At 66.9% G+C, this 18,161-nt stretch overlaps 2 protein-coding genes across 4 annotated transcripts; one reads left to right on the top strand and one right to left on the bottom strand.

Moving 5' to 3' along the window:
- The first annotated feature begins 1,448 nt into the window (after positions 1-1,448).
- PKP3 (plakophilin 3) lies at positions 1,449-12,404 on the top strand. Of its 2 annotated transcripts, XM_042785305.1 has the most exons (14): positions 1,449-1,553; positions 4,843-5,029; positions 5,860-5,936; positions 6,146-6,870; positions 7,268-7,391; positions 7,549-7,753; positions 7,986-8,160; positions 8,440-8,557; positions 8,830-8,997; positions 9,354-9,539; positions 9,824-9,977; positions 10,400-10,592; positions 11,031-11,118; positions 11,479-12,404. In XM_042785305.1, exons 1-14 carry the CDS (start codon positions 1,515-1,517, stop codon positions 11,512-11,514), a joined length of 2,475 nt encoding a protein of 824 aa, XP_042641239.1. In that variant the 5' UTR covers positions 1,449-1,514; the 3' UTR covers positions 11,515-12,404. The 2 variants fall into 2 exon arrangements, with proteins under 2 accessions (XP_042641239.1, XP_042641238.1); XM_042785304.1 differs by lacking the exon at positions 1,449-1,553 and having other exon boundaries at positions 4,526-5,029.
- A 478-nt stretch (positions 12,405-12,882) lies between these two features.
- Positions 12,883-18,149, bottom strand: SIGIRR (single Ig and TIR domain containing). Of its 2 annotated transcripts, XM_032993130.2 has the most exons (10): positions 18,056-18,149; positions 16,136-16,272; positions 15,650-15,836; positions 15,406-15,536; positions 15,051-15,191; positions 14,790-14,933; positions 14,610-14,712; positions 14,380-14,530; positions 13,626-13,806; positions 12,883-13,482 (listed from the first exon to the last, which is right to left on the bottom strand). In XM_032993130.2, exons 2-10 carry the CDS (start codon positions 16,140-16,142, stop codon positions 13,280-13,282), a joined length of 1,248 nt encoding a protein of 415 aa, XP_032849021.2. In that variant the 5' UTR covers positions 16,143-16,272; positions 18,056-18,149; the 3' UTR covers positions 12,883-13,279. The 2 variants fall into 2 exon arrangements, with proteins under 2 accessions (XP_032849021.2, XP_032849022.2); XM_032993131.2 differs by lacking the exon at positions 18,056-18,149 and having other exon boundaries at positions 13,632-13,806; positions 16,136-16,313.
- Positions 18,150-18,161: the final 12 nt, after the last annotated feature.

Raw genomic sequence — 18,161 nt, 5'->3', positions numbered from 1 at the left:
CCGCTGAGTTTTGGGGTGAGGACGGAAGGTGGTGGGTTCAGCATCCTGCTTGCCATCGGAAAACAGCCACCGTCTGCGGTTCTGGGGGCTTTTTGTCCCAGATTTGGCGCTTCTGGCCCCAGGATTTGCCGGGAAGGGGCAGTCTGGGCAGGCAGCAGGCTTCTCCCTCCACGCTGGCCCTCACGGGCTCCTCTCCTTGCCCCGCTGCCTGTTTTTTTCCAGCACTTTGGAAGCACTTTGTTGTGGGCGAGGGCTCTGCCGGCTGCGCCTGTGGGCTGGGGTGTCCCGGGCAGGGCGGGTGGCCCCGCAGCCCCCCGGGGCCAGCAGCACCATCCCTGAAGCCGCCTTTTCCTTAGGCACAACTTTTCCAGCAGCTTCCCAGCTGGGAGAGCTCACAAAGCCACCGGCATCGGAGCGGGGGCCGGGCTCAGCCAAATCGAGCTGCCGCCGATGCTGGAAGGGACTGGTGTCACCAGCGCCGTCCCCACTGGGGACACCGGTCCAGCCCCGCTGGGGACAATTTGGAACTGGTCGATGGTGTCTGCGTGGGACACTGGAGGGATTTGTTTCTCTGTCAGTGCTGAGCTGTGGCTGTGGGGACCGCGGGGACCCCCTCCCGGCTGGGGTGCAGGCAGGTCCCCCCTTTTAGAGGAGCAGCCCCAGCCATGGGGCCAAGCAGGGGGGTCAGGGGAAGACGAAGGGGAGCACGGGAGCCTCCCTGACACCTCTGGGCTGAGAATGGGTCAAGCGTGACAGCAGTGGCTGGGTGGAGGGTCCTTGGCAGCCTCTGGGCTTGGCTGGGGGTTGGGGGTCACCTCTTGACAGCCCCCAGCGAGCGCCGGGTGCGGCGTGAGGCCTGGGCTGAGGTGCTGGTGGAAGTGATGGCCCCCAAACTGGTTTGGCCCGTTTCAAACGCTCCCTCTTGGCTTATCTGGCTTCAAAGGGCTCCTGCTCCATCCCACGCATACAAACACGCTCCCTGTGAACCCCTGGGGCCCGGGGGAGCCCCCTGCACTCCATGAACCGTGCCCCCCACCCCCTAGCTCTGCCTCCTCTCCATCTTCTCCTTTTGGCCACCCCAAAACCCTTGTCGGTGCACCCATGGGTGCCCCGTGCTGGGGGGAGCTCCAGGGGATGCAGCGGGAAGGACGTGTTGGACCACGGCCACGGCCCTGGTGGGGACCGACAGTGACTTTTTGGAGCATCATGAAGGCAGCTGGGATGCGGCTCTGCTGCCCAGGACGGGGCAGCCGGGACCCCCCCAGGCACCCCGCCGGCGTCTCGGCCGTGCTGGGGCTTTTTGCGGAGCCGCCACAAACCCCAAAAGCACGAACTTGGCTGCGAGGCGAGCGTGGGGTTTCGAACGCACATGCAAAACAACGGCGAAGAGACTGGTTGGGTAAGGTCCCGGGGCGGGCCCGTGCAGCAGCCCCACGCCCGCCGCAGACGGCATCGCCCACCCCGTGCTGGGGCACCCGCGTAGCACCCAGGGGTGCACCCGCCTGCCCGGGAGGATGCTGCAGGGCAACGGCCCTCTGGGGCCACCCAACAAGGTACGTGCCAGCCGGTCCCGCACCCATCAGTGTGGCTGTCCCCAAGGCGGCTCCCTGGGGAAAGCCAGTGCCACCAGCCCTGCCACCAGTGCCCCTGCACCGGGTGGAAGGGGACAGCGTGGATGCTGGTCCAGCAGCTGCCCGCTCCTGGCCAATATGGCCAAGTGGCTTATTCTTTTTATTTTTTTTTTTTATTTTTTTTTTTCCCCCCCCCTCCTCTCCTTGTGCCTCAGTTTCCCCAGCGCGGTTCTTTGGCACACGTGCGCGGTGGCCAGGCTGCATGATGCCGCCTTGGCCACTCCCTGCTGGAGATGGCACCGGCAGCCACAGGCTTCCCTGGGGACCCGGTTTTGGGGACGGGCACTCGGTGGTGCTCAGAGGGTGGGAGGGGACAAGGCGCACCCAGGAGCTGGGGTCTCCCTGGGGACGTGGCTCTGTCACCCCATGGAAGAAGGGATACGGGTGCCTCCAGGCTGGGGGGTCAGTGACTGCTTTAAGGACCCCCAGACCGAGTTTATTTAACCCTCTGTCACCCTGACTGAGGACAGATCCCCTCAGGAATCCCCCAGTTTTGTTCCAAATGTGGGTTTTGTTTGGGTTGTTTTTGTGTTGTTTTTTTTTTTTGTTTGTTTGTTTGTGTGTTTGTTTGGGTGTTTTTGTTTTTTTTGTGCCAATTTGCTGCTTTTTAAGCATCCCAGCGCATCCCCACTCCCATCCAGCACTTTCCCATATTAACGAGCCACTTTACGGGGTGAGCGCTGCCAGTTTCAGCTTCAGACCTGCCTCCCCCCCTTCTAAACCCCCCAAGACCCCCAATTTCCATCTTTAAGCTGCAGGGTGGTGCCTTGCCAGGGGCCCAGAGGCAGAGGCTGGGGGAATGGGGCTGCCAGCGGGCTCAGGGCCATCCCCGGGAGCCCCCTTGTCCCCCAGGGATGGAGGGGCTCCCCAGGCTGTCCCCCGAGCCCCTCGGTGCCTGGCACGGGGAGGGTGGGCAAGCACCGGCTTGCACGGGGAGCGAACCGCCCTCCCCGCCTGCTCCCGGGGGGGAACCCGTGATTCATCTGGGCTTGGAGGGTTGGGAGCGCCCCGCTGAGCTCTGCCAAACTCGGTGCACCCGCCGACGCTCCCCGTGTGGGTGGTGCCGAGGTGGGAGAAGAGAGGGGGCCCTCGGGGTTATCCCTGGCTGCCATACCCTAAAAGGGGCAGGTGTGACCCCTAAGCAAAGTGGGGGCTCCAGGTAAACCCACGGAGTCCCTGGGCTGCCCCCAGAGGTGGGGAGGTGGGTCTCCCCCTGCGCCGGTCCCTGGGCACGGAGCGATGGTGGCACCAGGGTTTGCAGCCCACTGGGGTCTGGGGAGGCCATCAAAGCGGGGACTGTCACCCCAAAACACTCGCCCGCAGCGCTTGCCACCCCACCCCGGGCATTCAGCCGCTGCTCCTGCTGACGGCGGCACATTCCTCGGGGCCGGCCGCCCTTTTCACCCTCCTAGCGAAGCACGAAAGCCGTCCCGGCGTTGTCATCGCCGGGTGTCGTAAGCCCTGGCCGGCAAAGCCCATCACGCTTCTGCCGGGCGGGTTCGGAGCGGTGACGCCAAGCGCTGAGCCCTGGCTCGCTGCGGAGCCGCGGCCGCGTTGCCACGCTCACCTTCAAACGGCCAAAGCCAGCGCCGGCTTCCCCGGCCGATGCGCTGTGCCCGGAGCCGGCGGGCAAACGCCCCGCGCCCACGAGCAGGGGCAGAGCCTCGGCGCCTGGGTGTGGCTGAGAACGGGCACAACTCTGTTCAGGAGTGAGCGGCGCAGCCAGCGAGTCAGGGGCTGAGGGAGAGCGGCGTGGAACAGCACCGCGGGGATTTCGGGAGATGTTCCTGAGCACAGGGGGCTGGGGGGGGGTGTGTGTGTGGTGTCCCCCACCTCGGCTATGATGGGGTCGGCCAGGGCGGCTTGGTGGGTGGGGTGAGCCTAATTAGTACCTGCGTGATGGCAGCGGCTGAGTCACCCCACACTCATTACTGCCGGGCCTGCCGGCGTTGAGCCACCCCCTTTTTTTTTTTTTTTTTTTTTTTTTTTTTTTTTTTATTTATTATTATTGTTGTTTTTTACTTCCCCGGCTGATTTGAAAAGCAAAACAGGGAGGGCCTGGCCCGTAATTACTGCCAATTAACCCCTGCTCCGGCCCTTGGGCAGGCTGGCCCCCCTGTGCCGGAGGGGTGGGCAGTTTGGGGGGCTGGGGTCAGTGAGGGGGGCTGCCTGGGAGGGTCCGGGCTTCTCCTAGGAGGTGGCTCGGGGGTCTGGGGTCTCTGGGGAGGCTGCCTGGGGCTTGCTGGGAGGGGTCTGGGGCTGGCTGGGGAGATCGTCTCGGGGTCTGGGGCTCATTGGAGGGACAACATGGGGCTCTGGGGCTCCCCTGGGAGGCCATGGGGGGGGTCTGGGGCTGGCTGAAGGTCATGCCTGGGGATCTGGGGCTTACCATGGGGGGGGTCTGGGGCTGGCTGAAGGTCGTGCCTGGGGGTCTGGGGCTTACCATGGGGGGGGTCTGGGGCTGGCTGAAGGTCGTGCCTGGGGGTCTGGGGCTTACCATGGGGGGGTTTGGGGCTGGCTGGGGAGCTTGTTTGGGGGTCTTCTGGGATGCTATGGTGGGGGGTCTGGGGCTGGCTGAAGGTCATGCCCGGGGGTTGGGGTCTCTCCTGGGAAGCCATGAGGGGGTCCGGGGCTCTCTAGGGAGGTTGTCTGGGGGTCTGGGAGGTCATGGGGGGGGGGTGTGTGTCTGGGGCTGGCTGAAGGTCATGCCCGGGGGTTGGGGTCTCTCCTGGGAAGCCATGGTGGGGGGGGTCTGGGGCTCGTTGGATGGACAATGCGGGGGTCCCGGGGCTTGCCAGAGGGACAAGTGGGGGGGGTCATGGCCTCACTGGCAGGGCTGTGCAGGGATCCGGGGCTCTCCGGTGTGGCCGTGGGTATCCCCGCGGCTCACTGGTGGCGGAGGGGGGTGTGTGTGTGTATGTGTCCGAGCACTGGGCTCGCAGGTGCCACCACCCCGGCCAGCACCCGCCGCCCTCGCCCCGGCGAGGTCACCCCTGGGCGGTGGCGGAGGGAAGGGGGGGTGACGGGACACCCGGCGCGTCCCCCTCCTTCCCTGTGCCGAGGCGTGGCGGCGGCGGGGCGGGCCCGGTGCCTCCCCAGGTGCTGCGGGGAAAGCGGCCGCGCTCACCTGCGTCAGGGGCGGCCTCCGCTCGCCCGGGCCCCCGCCGCCGCCATGCAGGAGGCCAACACCTTCCTGCTGTCCGCCCTGCAGCCCGAGGCCGGCGTCTGCTCGCTCGCTTTGCCCTCGGACCGGCAGCTGGACGGCCGGGGCGGCGAGGCGGCCGAGGCCCAGCGCCAGCGCAGCGCCCGCGTCCAGGAGCAGGTCCGCATCCGCATGATGCTGCGGGGGCAAGCGGCCGCCCGCCCCGACGGCCCCGATCACGCCGACGGCGGCAGAGGTGGGAGAAAAAACAGCCCCCCACCCCCACCCCCCCCCACCCCGGGACCCCTTTCCCCACGGGGAGCACGCGTCGGAACAGGTGGTGGGAGACCCTTGGACGGCACCGGGATTCGGCTCGCACGTGGCCAGGGGGGTGCTCCCCCACCCTGGCCAAACACCCCCCCACCCCCCCCCCCCCCACTCCCCGAGCTGCCGCTGCACCTCCAGAACTGGGAATGGGGAGGGCACGGCCCCAGCGCGGGCTCGGTTCACCCCGTTCAGGGGTCGTGCCTCAGTTTCCCCACCTGCCCCCTGGGGGGATTTGCACTGGGGAGGGGAAGAGGGGGTCCCGCACCCCGTTTTGGGCTGGGGAGGGAGGTTTTTTCCGGTCCCCTGTCCCCCCGCAGCCGTTGAGCAGTGCCGCTGGCCGAGCTCCAAGCTCCTCCATTTAACGTCTGCGCCCATGGCCACCGCCCTGCTGCTTTGCCCAGCGCCGGCACAGGGTCCCCCCGAGCCCCCCGATCCCCCCGAGGTGCTGAGGGACCTCGGCAGAGGTGGGACACCCCCCCACGGCACCCCCAGGGCTGCCCGGGGCGCGGGTGTGAGTCACGCTCCCGTCCCCGCCAGGGCTGGCAGCGTCCTCCCCGTCCCCGCCGGCGGCCCTGGGCGGTGGCAGGGCCGGGAGGGTGGCACGGGGTGCGGGGTCCCCGGGGTGGTGGCTCACCCCCCCTCAGTGCTGCCAGCACGGCTGTGGCTCCCGGAGCGGGTCCCCCCGGGATGATTCGGTCCCCCACGACCACCCCTTCGCCCCGCGGTGCGCATGCTGACCCCTCCGTCTCCGTCCCGCAGGCGGTCCATACAGCACGGCCCTGCGCTCCTCCTTCAGCTCCCGCTCCCAGAGCAACAGCTTGGACCCCAAAGCCTCGGTATGTACTGGGGGGGGGGTGAGGGGGGAGTTCATCCCCCACCCTGCGCCCATCACCGTGGCAGCTGGGGGTACCAGCAGAGCCTCAGCCACTGCCTGTAGCTTTGGTTGTGCCAAGGGACGCTCTGGGCTCTGCCCCTTCCTCTCCCTGCGGCAGGGATGGAGGGACGGGCTCGCGGGCAGCCCCGAACCCCACGCTTCCCCCCGCAGCTGTACCAGCCGCTGGCCAAGAAGGATTTTGGCACGCTGAAAGGCAGCGGCTGGTCCTCGCGCTCGGCGGTGGACCTCACCCCGCACAAGCGGATGGCGACCATCAGCAACGGGGGCCTGGCGAAGGGCCGGGGCTACGGCACGGGCTACGCCTTGCCGCCGGCCGCCAACGCCTCTCCGCGGCCCAGCTCCTTCCATGAGCGCTACCGGCCCCGGCAGAACTTCGACACCCTCTCGCTGCGCTCGCTGCGGCTGGCTGACGGGCCGCTGCAGCCCCCCACCATGGCGGACGACCGCTACAGCATCATCTCGGAGCAGCTGGACCCCGTGGGTCACCGTCCCCTCTACAAAAGCCACGGGAACGGCGGCTTCACCCGCTCCTACACCTTCGAGAGGCAGATGAGCGCCGGCTCGGCCGCCAAGGCCGCGTCCGACTGGCTGGAGGGCGGCGAGGTGACCCAGAGCCGCACCATCCGGGCGCCCGCCATGCGCACGCTCCAGCGCTTCCAGAGCAACAACCGGTCGCGGCTCAGCACCGGCTCCTTCGGCAGCATCCAGGCGGCCTCGCAGGCGGGCCTCGGCGGTGCCTACGTGGGGATGGTGGAGCACAGCTCCCGCGCACCCTCCGTGCGCAGCCTGGCCGAGTCCAGCCACCACCTCCAGGACCAGCGCGCCATGGAGATGTACAACGGGCACAGCACGCTGATGAGCCACCAGTCAGGGGGGTGAGTGCCAGCGGGGCTCCTCGTCCCCACCTTAGTCACTTGGCCGGTTGAGGGCAAAAACCCTCCGTCTCTTCCCTGGCGTAACCTTGCTGCAAGGGACGCAGGAGGAGGGGTGAGACGGTGGGCACAATTTGGCCCCGTGGTGATGGACCCGTGGCATGGGTTGTCCCCCCAAGCGTGTCCTGCCTTAGCTCCTCTCGCGGACACGTCCTGAGACGTGGGGGCGGGAAGATGCTCATCCGGCTGGGTCTGGAGTCCTGGTGCCCCACGAGTGTAGCGGGGAGGGAGATGGGTTGGCGGGTCTCCTCCGAGGTGCGGGGTTGGTGGGGCGCAGGGGTGGGAGGGCCCCTGTGGGGTGCTCCGCTCGGTCTCTTCCTCGCCTGCCCGTGGCTTCCAGGTTCGACGACATCGACCTGCCCTCCGCAGTGAAATACCTGATAGCCAGCGACCCCAACCTGCAGGTCCTGGGCGCTGCCTACCTCCAGCACAAATGCTACAGCGACAGCAATGCCAAGAAGCAGGTGAGCGCCCAGGAGCCGAAGGAGAAGGGGCTGTCCCCAGCTCCTCCGCCACGGTGGGGCACCCCAGGGAGGGTGGAGGGGATGGAGGGAGCCCCAGCCCCCCGCCGAACCGGAGAGCGGCCGGGCGTCTCAAGGCGGCCGGGCGCTCCCCTCCCAGGCCCGCAGCCTCCAGGCCATGCCCAAGCTGGTGAAGCTGTTCAACAGCCCCAACCAGGAGGTGCAGCGCCATGCCACCGGCGCCATGCGCAACCTCATCTACGACAACACCGAGAACAAGCTGGCGCTGGTGGAGGAGAACGGCATCTACGAGCTGATGCGGACGCTGCGGGAGCCCGACGACGAGCTCCGCAAGAACGTCACAGGTCGGGGACCGGGGCAAGGGCGGGCTGGGGGGGTCCTCCTCTCCTGGGGGGGGGGGTGGCACGTGGTGCCCCCACCCATGAGTAAAGCCGGGATGACACTTCACGGGGATGACTTCTTTGTGTCATTGCTGCCCACCCTGCCCCGTGGTCGGCCTGAGCCCGCCCTGGGCGCTGAGTTGGGGTGGGTGTGCTCTCCAGCCACCCCTGGGACTGAGGATCCTCCTCTGCGCAGGGATTCTGTGGAATCTCTCCTCCAGTGACAACCTGAAGGATCGCCTGGCCCGGGACACGCTGGAGCAGCTCACGGACCTGGTCCTGGTGCCCCTCTCCGGGCTGGGGGGCTCGGGTGTCATCCAGCAGAACCCCTCAGAGGCAGAGATCTTCTACAACTCCACAGGCTTCCTCAGGTACCTGCTCTGGGCTGGCTCCGGTCTTCCCAGTGTGAGTAAGGTTTTGGGTGGGGGAAGAGACCCCATCTGTGCTGCATACATAAGAAGCAAGGTCTGTAGGGCTCATTTCTGGGGTCCCCGTCCCCTGCAGCACTTGTGCATCAAGGCAAAGCCCGCTCACCCCCATGGCAGAGGAATTAGCCACCCTCCCTGTGGTGGTGCCCAGCGTCAGGAGCTGGGGGGGGTGGCCGTGGGGAAGCCCCTTCTTGCCGTGATGGACCCGTGTTCCCCGTGCAGGAACCTCAGCTCTGCCAGCCAGCAGACCCGGCAGAAGATGCGCGAATGCCACGGGCTGGTGGACTCCATGATCCACTACGTGAACAGCTCCCTGGAAGTGGGCAAGTCTGAGGACAAGGTGAGCCCTAGGAGCTGGGTGCTGGGGGGGTTTGGGTGCTCTCGGATGGGGTGCTGCTCCCTCCCACCTGCCCATCGTGGTGCAAAGACTTCTCTTGGTGTGATGGTGGGAAAACCAGCCTGGCTCCATCCGGGCTTACTGGGCACAGTGGAGCACCGCTGGTGTCTTCGGGGTGACGCTGGCCATGGGATCACGCCCCAGGGGATGTGCCAGCTGGAGGTGCCCTGGCAGGCGGCACAAGGACTGACACCCTCATGTCCCCTGGCCCCCAGAGCGTGGAGAACGCCGTCTGCGTCCTGCGCAACCTCTCCTACCGCCTCTACGACGAGATGCCCCCGTCCTCCCTCCAGCGCCTGGAAGGCCACAGGAGGAACAACAGCAACATGGTGACGGGGGAGCTGGTGGGCTGCTTCAGCCCCCAGAGCAAGAAAGCACGAGAGGTCAGCGGCTGGGAAGCGGTGGGCACGGTGACGGCCGTGTCACCCGGGGCGGGGTTGGCACTGGGAAGCGGCTGGCACTGGAGGTGACGCTGGGGCGGAGGTGGACGCCGGCCTCGGCTGGTGGGTGGGACACGCGGGTGAGCTCAGCGCAGGGTGAATCAGGTGTGTGGGGTGAATCAGGGCGACGAACCCCCACTTTTCCATGCCATGGGGCATGACGCAGCCAGGGTGGCCTGCCAGGTCCCTGCCAGCCTGGAGCTGCCCGACGGTTGAGGCCAGGCACCTGGGGAGAAGGCAGAGACAGATGCTGTGGACATCCCCCTCTGTGTCTAACGGTGCCGCCCCCATCCCCGCAGCACTACCTGAATGCGGACATCGTCACCTTCACGGAGGTCTCCAAGGACCCCAAGGGCATGGAGTGGCTCTGGAACCCGCAGATCGTGGGCATCTACAACCGGCTGCTGCAGCGCTGCGAGCTCAACAAGCACACCACGGAGGCGGCCTCGGGTGCCCTGCAGAACATCACGGCCGGGGACCGCAGGGTGAGGGCATGGGGAGGGGGACACAGCATCCCCTGGGGCTTGCCCTACGTTGCCTGGTTGTCCCCAGGATCTGGCCAGTCACCACCGTGCCCCGGGAGGGGACGCATCTCCCTGCGGGCTGGTACCGGCCTTCCCGGGGTGGGGGACATGGCCATCGGGGTACTCACCACCTGGGTACGGGTCACCCCGACTTGCAGAGGAGGAGGAGGAGGAGGGTGGGGTGGGAGGAGGCGGCCGCCGGCGGGTCCCCGGTGGGAGTCTCCAAGCGGGTTTTGCCTCGACAGTGGGCGGGCGTGCTGAGCCGGCTGGCCCTGGAGCAGGAGCGCATCCTGAACCCCGTGCTGGACCGCGTCCGCACCGCCGACCACCACCAGCTGCGCTCGCTGACGGGGCTCATCCGCAACCTGTCCCGCCATGCCCGCAACAAGGACGAGATGTGTGAGTGCCGGGCAGGGCCGGGGCCGTGGCGGGGGGCCCGGCGGACGCCCCCCCACCCTTTTCCTCCTCGGTCTGGCCTCCAGTTGCCTCCAGCCATTCCTCCGCACCGTCCCGCCTGCCGCATCCCTGCTCACAGCTGAGCGTGCGGTGGCTGGGCCATCCCCCACGTGCTGTGCTCTGCCACCAACCCCACCATCTCACTTTGTCCTCGCCCCCCAACTCCTCTCCCAGGTGCCAAGGGGGTCTCAGCAGAGACCCTAGGGAGCACAGGGCTTGAAGATGTGCCTGGTGCTGCCCCGCAGGTCCTTGGCTGGACCCTCTGTCCCCTCATCGGCCCCGGGAGGCTGCAGGGTTCATCCCTAGGCTGCCCCGTGTCCCCCGGGCCTGGCCACCAGCCCTGACGTGATGCTTTTGCCCACCAGCGACCAAGGTGGTCAGCCACTTGATCGAGAAGCTGCCGGGGAGCGTGGGGGACAAGGCGCCGCCCGCCGATGTCATCGTGAACATCATCGCGGTCCTCAACAACCTGGTGGTGGAGAGCCCCATGGCTGCCCGTGACATCGTCTACTTTGATGGCCTCAGGAAGCTCTTCTTCATCAAGAAGAGGAGGGACAGGTAGGAGCTCCCTGTCTGCTCTGCTGTCCCAGCTCAGACCCGGCATCCAGCCCTGCTCTCCCCTTCCTCCCCTGGTCCAGCGAAGAGGAAGAGGGTCACGACCAGTCTCCCTCCCCAAGGCTTGCTGTTGGGAGCCCCCAGACCAGCTCAGAGTGGCCTCATGGCCACCTTCCAGCCTTTTGCCACCTCCTCGGGACACCCCACCAGGGGGTTGCCCATCGCTGCAGCCACCCAGCTGGGTGCTTCTCACCTCTCCTGCCAGAAGCGTTTGCCGCCCTCCCCGTTGCGGTGGGCTCCAGCCTTTAGTCTTCTGCCTCTTCCCACCAGTGCTAGGTCCTCAGCCCCTCCGGGCCCTTCTGGGGTGGTCTCCCTGGGCTGGTGGGCACCATCTCGTGCCCAGAGGTACCCAAAGCTCATGGTGTCCTGTCCCTGTCCCAGCTCGGACAACGAGAAGTCCTCCAGAGCAGCAGCCAGCCTCCTGGGCAACATGTGGCAATACACCAAGCTCCACCGGGACTTCAAGATGGTACGTAGCACCCTCCAGCACCTCCTCCCGTGGGATGGAGCCTGAGGGTGGATCTCAAGGGAGTCAAGTGGCTTCACCCCGGAAAGCCACACCAGGCATAAAACGGGCCCCAGCTCCACGCCTCCCCCTCCCGAAGGGGTGGGGACGCCCCCAGAGCACCGTCCCCGCGGTGGCACCTGCACCGGTGGGGTGGGGACAGCCCCGCACCCCGCGTGGGGACAGCGTGGCCCTCGGTGCCGGCGCAGGGCGGGTTTGCGGTGCCGGTCCCAGCGGGGCGCGGGCAGGGGTGTCCCCGGGCTGAGGGTGAAGGTGACGGCACTGGCGTCCGCCCCGGGTGATGGGTGGCCTGTCTCCTTGCAGAAGGGGTACCGGAAGGAGGATTTCCTCGGCCTGTGAGGACACCCCCCGAGCTGGACCACCCAGCCCTGGCTGCCCCCGCCGGGACCCCTCCGTGCTGCCGGCCGTGCCACTGGACCCCCGCTCCGTAGCGTAGTCCCCGCCACGTCCCTCAGCTCCCCCCTCCACCGGGTCCCCCTTCCCCGGGCCGGGGGGACACTTGTCCTCCTTCCTTCTGCAGCCTTAAATGCAGCGACTGCTTTTGGCTCTGCTGTGGGGTCCTGCTGGGACCCCAGTTAGTGGGGGACTGCCCCATAGCCCCTGAGGGTCCTCAGCCCCTGGGGACCCTTCCTGCTCCTGGGGAGCCGGCTGCAAAGCTCAGCTTGTCCCGTGGCTCAGCGGGGGGGGGCAGGAGCTGCGAGGCTTTGGGGAGGCTCCTGCAAGCGATGCTGAGGGGGAAGGGGGCTTCTGGGGGCACCCCATCCGCGCTCCCCAGCTCGTGGCACACATGGGTCACACATGCTCTGCCCTGGCTGGGTGGGGACGGGGCTTCACATAGCTCGGGGTTGGTTCCCAAATTTTTATGGGGTGTCTCCACGGCTGTAAGGAGCTGGGAGGCAGTATTGGCGGCGTGGTGCCGAGTCCCCCCCTTTGCCAGGGATGGCGGGGCTGGGGCAGGGGGGGTGTTGTGATTGAGGCTGCCCATGCCCTTGCTCCAAGAAGCCAGGGGACCTCCGGGCCACGTTGTCCCCATCCCTACACCCCGGGGGGACTGTCCCTGTGCCGCCGCTGCCGGCTGCTGTGCTGGGGGCTGGGCCCGGTCGGTGCTGAGTAAGCAGGATTGGGGCAGGGCCGGCTGTTGCTTGTGTTTGCTGGGCGGCGTCTCCCCGCAGGGTGGGGAGATGCCCTGGGTGCCCGGCGCGGCTGGCGCAGGAGGGACAGCGGGCGCGGGTGGGCTGCGGGGGGGGCTTCGGTCTGCCGGCGGGTTTGGGGCTGGGTGGGGAGACCCTGCGCTTGGGGTGGGGGGGGGCATGGCGCACCCCCTTTGGGAAATGAGGTAGAGTAGGTACAGGGGTGGGAGGGTGGGGGGAGACCAGGCAGCGCTGCCAGGAGCGGCACGGCCCGGGCTGGGCGTCAGGGTGCGTTTGTCTCCCCAGCTCTCCGTGTACGAACGCCCCGAGCCCTGTGTATCCCTGAAATAAAGGCCTTGAACGATGCCCGCTCGTCCCCGCGCTCGTCCCTGCGGGATGCTGGTGTGTGGGTGAGCTCACCCCGCCGTGCCACCCTGCTCACCGCATCTAGGTGTTGCTCCGAGTCAGCGTGGCGGGGATGCCGGCGTGGGATGTGGCACGGGGAGGGGACACACCTGCCTGGGGTGGGGAGACCCACCGGTGGCACCCGCGTCCCCGCAGATGGAAAAAAACCCCGCTCGGTGCAGCAGCATTTTATTGCCACGGGGGAGAGGGTGCCGCAGCCGGGACATTTCCCAACCCTTGAGCCACTGGGACTGGGGTACATCGCCTCTCAGAGAGCATCACCCCTCCCAGTGCTTCTCCATCATGTGAGAAAAATGTCCCTGCTGCTCACGGCGAGGGAGGGGGCCCAGCACCCAAGGGTGCCCGAGCGCTTGGGGCAGGGGTGTCCGCTGGTGCTGCTTTTCCACCACGCAGCGTGCTGCCAGAAGGAGCCAGCTCCTGTCTTTCCCCCTGCCCTGGAACCTTGGTTTTGGTCCCGTCGCAAAGCCCGGGCTCCTCTGGCCGTGACCTGGGTCTGTGCGGCCCCGCAGGGAAGGGGGCTGCCGCCTTTTCCCATCCTGCGGCCCCGCTCAGATGTCATCCTCCGTCACCAGGCAGTAGAAGTCCGTGCGGGCGCCGTAGTTGCGCGACCCCAGGTCTGAGATGTCGAGCTCGGGTCTCTGGCCGTCCCTCGGCTGCGTGTCCCCCGTCGCGCCGGCACCCAGAGCCGTGGGAGCACCGGGGCCGCCGATGCGGGGAGGTGGGGGGCTTCTGAAAACGCACCCTCGGAAGCCTGGAAGGAGCGGGGAGATGGGTTTTAGGTGGTGGGGAAGGGGCTAAACCCAGCCCGCCTGCCACGGGAGGGCGAAGCAAAGCCCTAAGGTGCCCTCCAGTGCACATCTGTCCCTCCCAGGAGAAGAAGCAGGGGACAAGGACCTGTACCGAGGTCCCCATCTGGGTGAAGGTCTCCACCGCTGTCCAGGTAGCTGCTGTGCAGGATCAGCATGGGGTCCTTGTCCTCCTGCAGCTGAGTCTGGGGGTCCCCCATGGTCCCCTGGAAGGACACCTTGCGGGGCAGGGCCAGGCACAGCTCCTTCCAGAAGTCCGATGACGGGGTCTGCGTGGGGCAGGGAGGAGATGAGCCGTGTCGGGACCACCGTGCAGCCAAGCCCGGCCCCGTGCGGGGCTGGGGAAGGCTTTGTGGGGCTCAGCTCACCCATCCCAGCGCTGGGAGCTCGGCCAAGGTGAGGGCTGAGCTCCCGGCGTGGCAGCCTGCCCGTGCACCAGTGGAGAAACCGGCCCGACCTGCTGAAATGCTCTGGAGGGCTCCAGCTCCAGCCTGGCCCTGAAATGGCCGGAGCAGCCACGGGCCAAAGCTTCACCCTGAGAGCTGAGGCTTCACACAGGTGCCTCGGCGGCGGGGGACCCCGGAGTGGCACGGGGCTGCTGGTCGTGCAAATCTGGGGAGTGAGCGCCCACATCTAGGGCTGCTTTGGTTGGTTTGGTTTGTTGGTTTTTTTTTTTTTTTTTTTTTTTTTTTTAAAAAAAATTGCCTCTTCAAGACAAGTGCCCCAACCTGCTTTTTTAGGAGCACTGAAGCACGGGGAGCAGCCCCAGAGCGTCGTGGGGAGGCTGACAAAATGGGGCACTGGGGATGGAAACGGGGGTGCCGGCGGGATGGGGGTCTCACCATGGAGCCGGCTCGCCACACCAGCAAGGTCACTGCGCTCCGGTGCTGCTTCAGCAGGCTGATAGCAGGGTGGGTGATCTCCCGGTACTGGCTCTCGAAGACGATGAAGATGGGTTTCTTGGAAAGCTCCAGCAGCCTCCAAAGCCCTTCCCTGCGAGACAGGCGCGTGGCAGGAGGGCGAAGGCCCCGCCGGCTCCTCTCCCCCGGCACCGGGCAGGGGCTGCTCCTACCTGAAGCTGCTGTTGCACCAGTCTTGCTCCAGGTACGCGACGGAGAGGACCACGATGAGACGCCGGCACCGGCTCACGTTCATGATCAGGTCGGCCGATGGCTCTGCGGGCAAAGGGATTTCAAGCCCCCGGGTGCTGGCGTCGCCCCTCTGCCCGCCCCCACGCCGGCCCGGTGCCTACCCGAGTTGGGCAGGATGGTCTGCTCGTCCAGGAAGAGCTTGTAGCCGTAGCGGTTCTCCAGCTGCGGCTTCACGATGAAGTGGACGAACTTTCGGTCATCCGGGGTGGTGGCGTGGGAGATGTAAGCGTCGTAGAGCTTCCCGTCTGGGGAGAGCCGTGGGGAAAGGCGGGGGGTGTAACACCGGGGAGGGCTCTCCGCGGGGGGGGAGGCTTTTCCCAAGGAGGGGGCACCACCTCTGTGCCCTTCCCGGCGGCTCTCACCGTTGATCTCCAGCTCGCCGTAGCGGTTCCGGTACCAGAGGAGCACGGTCAGGCGGCAACGGACATAGAGCCCAGCCAGCAGCACCAGAAACGCCAGGACCAGGAGGGCTGCCAGCACCGCAGGCACGTGCCCTGCCACCTCTGCAAGGACAGGGGAGGGCAGGCTGAGCATGGCTGGGGGGCCCTGGCCTGGGTTTTCTGGCTTTGGTGCAGGCTGGCACCCCGATGCGCTGCCCCGGGAGAGGCAGTGATGCCCCCCAGCACCCGCCTTGATGATCCCTGTGGGGCTGCTGCTCCTGCCCTAAGCGGGACCCTCCCTGGGGGTGTCCCTCCTCCGTCCCCAGCACGTCCCTACCCGCTCGCCGCAGGGTGAAGGTGGCCGTGGCGTTGCTGACCCAGCAGGCAAACACCCCGAAGTCGGCGTCGTGTGTGAGGTTGAGCTGCAGGACGCTGGTGAGGAGCCGCTCCGAGGCGTTTTGGGAGAACCTGGAGGCGGGGGGGGGGGGAGGGAGACGGGGCCGCCGCAGGTTGAGCTGTGTGGCAGCCCACCCCGTGCAGACAGACAGACGGAGGGACGTACCCCGGGACGGGCTCCTTACCAGGCGGTGTCCTGGCTGCTCGTGCTGCCCAGCCACTGCCCGTCTTTGGTCCAGGCAGGGACGGGCTCGCAGTGCTCGGCGGCCGCCCATCGCACGGTGCAGTTCAGCGTTACCCGGCTCCCCAGCGCCAGCTCCAGCGTCTCGTTGGTGGCCGGGACAAGGACTTTGGGGGGCACGTGGCAAAGGTCTGGGGGGCACAGCGGGGAGGGGGTTTTGGATGGGAAAGCTGATCCAGCTCCCGGCTGGGAGGGCAACTGTCGTAGCCATCCCGGCTTCCCTGGAAAAACAAGCGCTGCCACGGGGGTCTGGCAGCGAGCGGCACTTGCGGCTGTTTTGCAACGGGCTGAGCTGGTTTTGGGGGCTGGGACGGACCCTCGCCCACCCTACGAGGCAATGCTGAGCAGCAAGCTGAACCCCATGTCTTGCCTGCTGCGGAGGGGTCCTTCCCAGCTGAAAACGGGTGAAAGCTTCTGTTTTGCAGCCTACCTGCCATGGCGTGCTCAGGCAAAGTGCGGGGGAGCTGCCGGCGTCCCCAGCCGGCCACCCACGACAGGGTGGCCCCGTGGCACGGCGTCTTCCGGGGGGCAAAGTCCACTTGCCACCCGCCGCAGGGTGGGCCGGGCCTGGAATAGATCAGAAATGGCCCCGTGAGCGCTGGCTGCTCCGGGCTGGGGAGCGCCCCGGCAGTCCCCATCGCTCCCCGCAGAGATTTGGGGAGGGGGGTGGGGGGTCCCGCTCCGGGGTAAAGCCAAAGCCACGTCCTGGCCATGGTGGGGTGGTCACCGTGTCACCTGCCCTCCCCGCACCGCGCTGACTCGCAGCCCGACTTTCCCAACTGTGAATTTACGGGCGGGAGGTGATTAATGACCAACCAGGGGCTGCAGGGTGTTAAAAACGTGGTTTCGGCTCAAACCAGAGGCCGGCGAGGGGAAATGAGCCACGGCCGTAGCTCAGCTGTGGGGTGTGCAATACCTCCCCGCGGAACCACGGCGAGCTGCCCCCGTGGCTGCATTCGGGGGGCGCTCAGCAGGACCCCCTTCGTGCTACCAACCCCCCACCTTGGCTGCCGTGCTGCTTCCAGCCTGGTGTGCCCGTGGAAATTGCTCACAGCCCAGCGGGGCGGTTTATTTATGGAAACACAAGCTTCCTCTCTCGTGAGCTCTCGTAGCGTTGAGCTAAGCCAAGCTGCCCTCGTGTTAGGAGCTCAGTGCGTTGCTGCCCTGTGGAAGAGGGGGCCCGGGGAGGACACCCCGCACCCTGCTGATAAATCACAGCCGTGCAAAGGGGCAGCAGGAGCAAACGGCGAAGCAGAAGCTCCTCCATCCCCAAACACCCGCAGAGCCCCCGGTGCGGGCAGCGCGTCCGCCGGGGCCGATGTGGGAATGACAAGGACGTCACGTTGCCGGTGTTTCTGCAAGGCAGCACGGCCGTGAACACACCCAGCATCACTGCCGGCGCCATGAGGGATTGAAAAAAAAAAAGAAGAAACCTCTCTCAGCTGCCTCTTTGCCCCAGAGCTTCATCGCTCTCGGTTGCAAACCGGTTTTGGGTAACAGCAGGGCTGCTGGAGGCTGGGCTCGGCCCTGGGGGAACCGTGTCTCTGCGGCTGGTGGGAACTGGGAAGGGGGGGGATCTGCAGCGCTGCTCTGCTGGGAACAGGGATGGAGGCACGTCGCTTCCCTTTGGCACAGCAGCAGTGGTGCCAGGCGTGGGGTGAGGCTGCGGGTCAAGGTATGCGAGGGACGCTTACAACGTGTTCAGCTTGGGCAGCTGGAGAGCGATTTATACCTGAAGCATTAACGGGGTTTCTCCATGGAGTGGGGTGGAAGAGCGAGGGATGGAGATGAGCCAGCCCACCCGGTTTTCGCACGGGGAAGGGGCGGTGGGAGATGCTACCCCAGGGTGGTGTGGGGCTCTGGTGGGGATGCTCTGGCTCTGCTTGGTCCTGCCTGGGTGGGTCACTCCTACGCGGTTTCTCTCCGATGGTCAGAAATAAGGAAGCCCCAACAAGATGCAGACTGGCCCGAGAGCTCAGGGAGGCCCTAAACTCCTCCATGGCCCCGTGGAGAGGCGCAGCCGGCCGGGGCCCCTTTGCTGTGGGGCATGAAATGCTGATGGATGCCCAAAGGGTGCCCGGGGCTCGGGGAGGGAGGAGCGCAGGTGAACGGGCAGCACGCTCCCCTTTCCCACCTCTTGGGGTTGGGGACACCCGGGGTTTGCCGCGCTGGGCGGGGGGTAGGCGATAGTTGGGCTGTGCGGAAAGCGGGGAGCCCCAGGGCTGGGGGGGCAAGCGGGGCTGGGGAGCCGGGGGAGAGCAGCAGGGCTCGGGGGAGAGGGCAAAATGCTGCTGACCCCGGCTGAGACGGCATCAACGCGGAGAGGGAAGCGGAGAAGAGCTGCCTTTACCTTGGGAACTTCCCCCGGTACCCTGGCCGCAGGCTTCCTGCCCGTCGCCTCCCTTGTGCGCCGCTCAAGATGACTGGACCTGCCAGATGAGGGCTTGTTTGTTCTC

This window comes from Tyto alba, unplaced genomic scaffold (genome assembly GCF_018691265.1).
Source record: "Tyto alba isolate M040663 unplaced genomic scaffold, T.alba_DEE_v4.0 Super-Scaffold_8, whole genome shotgun sequence".
NCBI lineage: Eukaryota > Metazoa > Chordata > Aves > Strigiformes > Tytonidae > Tyto > Tyto alba.
The sequence above is the reverse complement of the archived record's forward strand: the minus strand, read 5'-3'. Positions and strand labels throughout refer to the sequence as shown.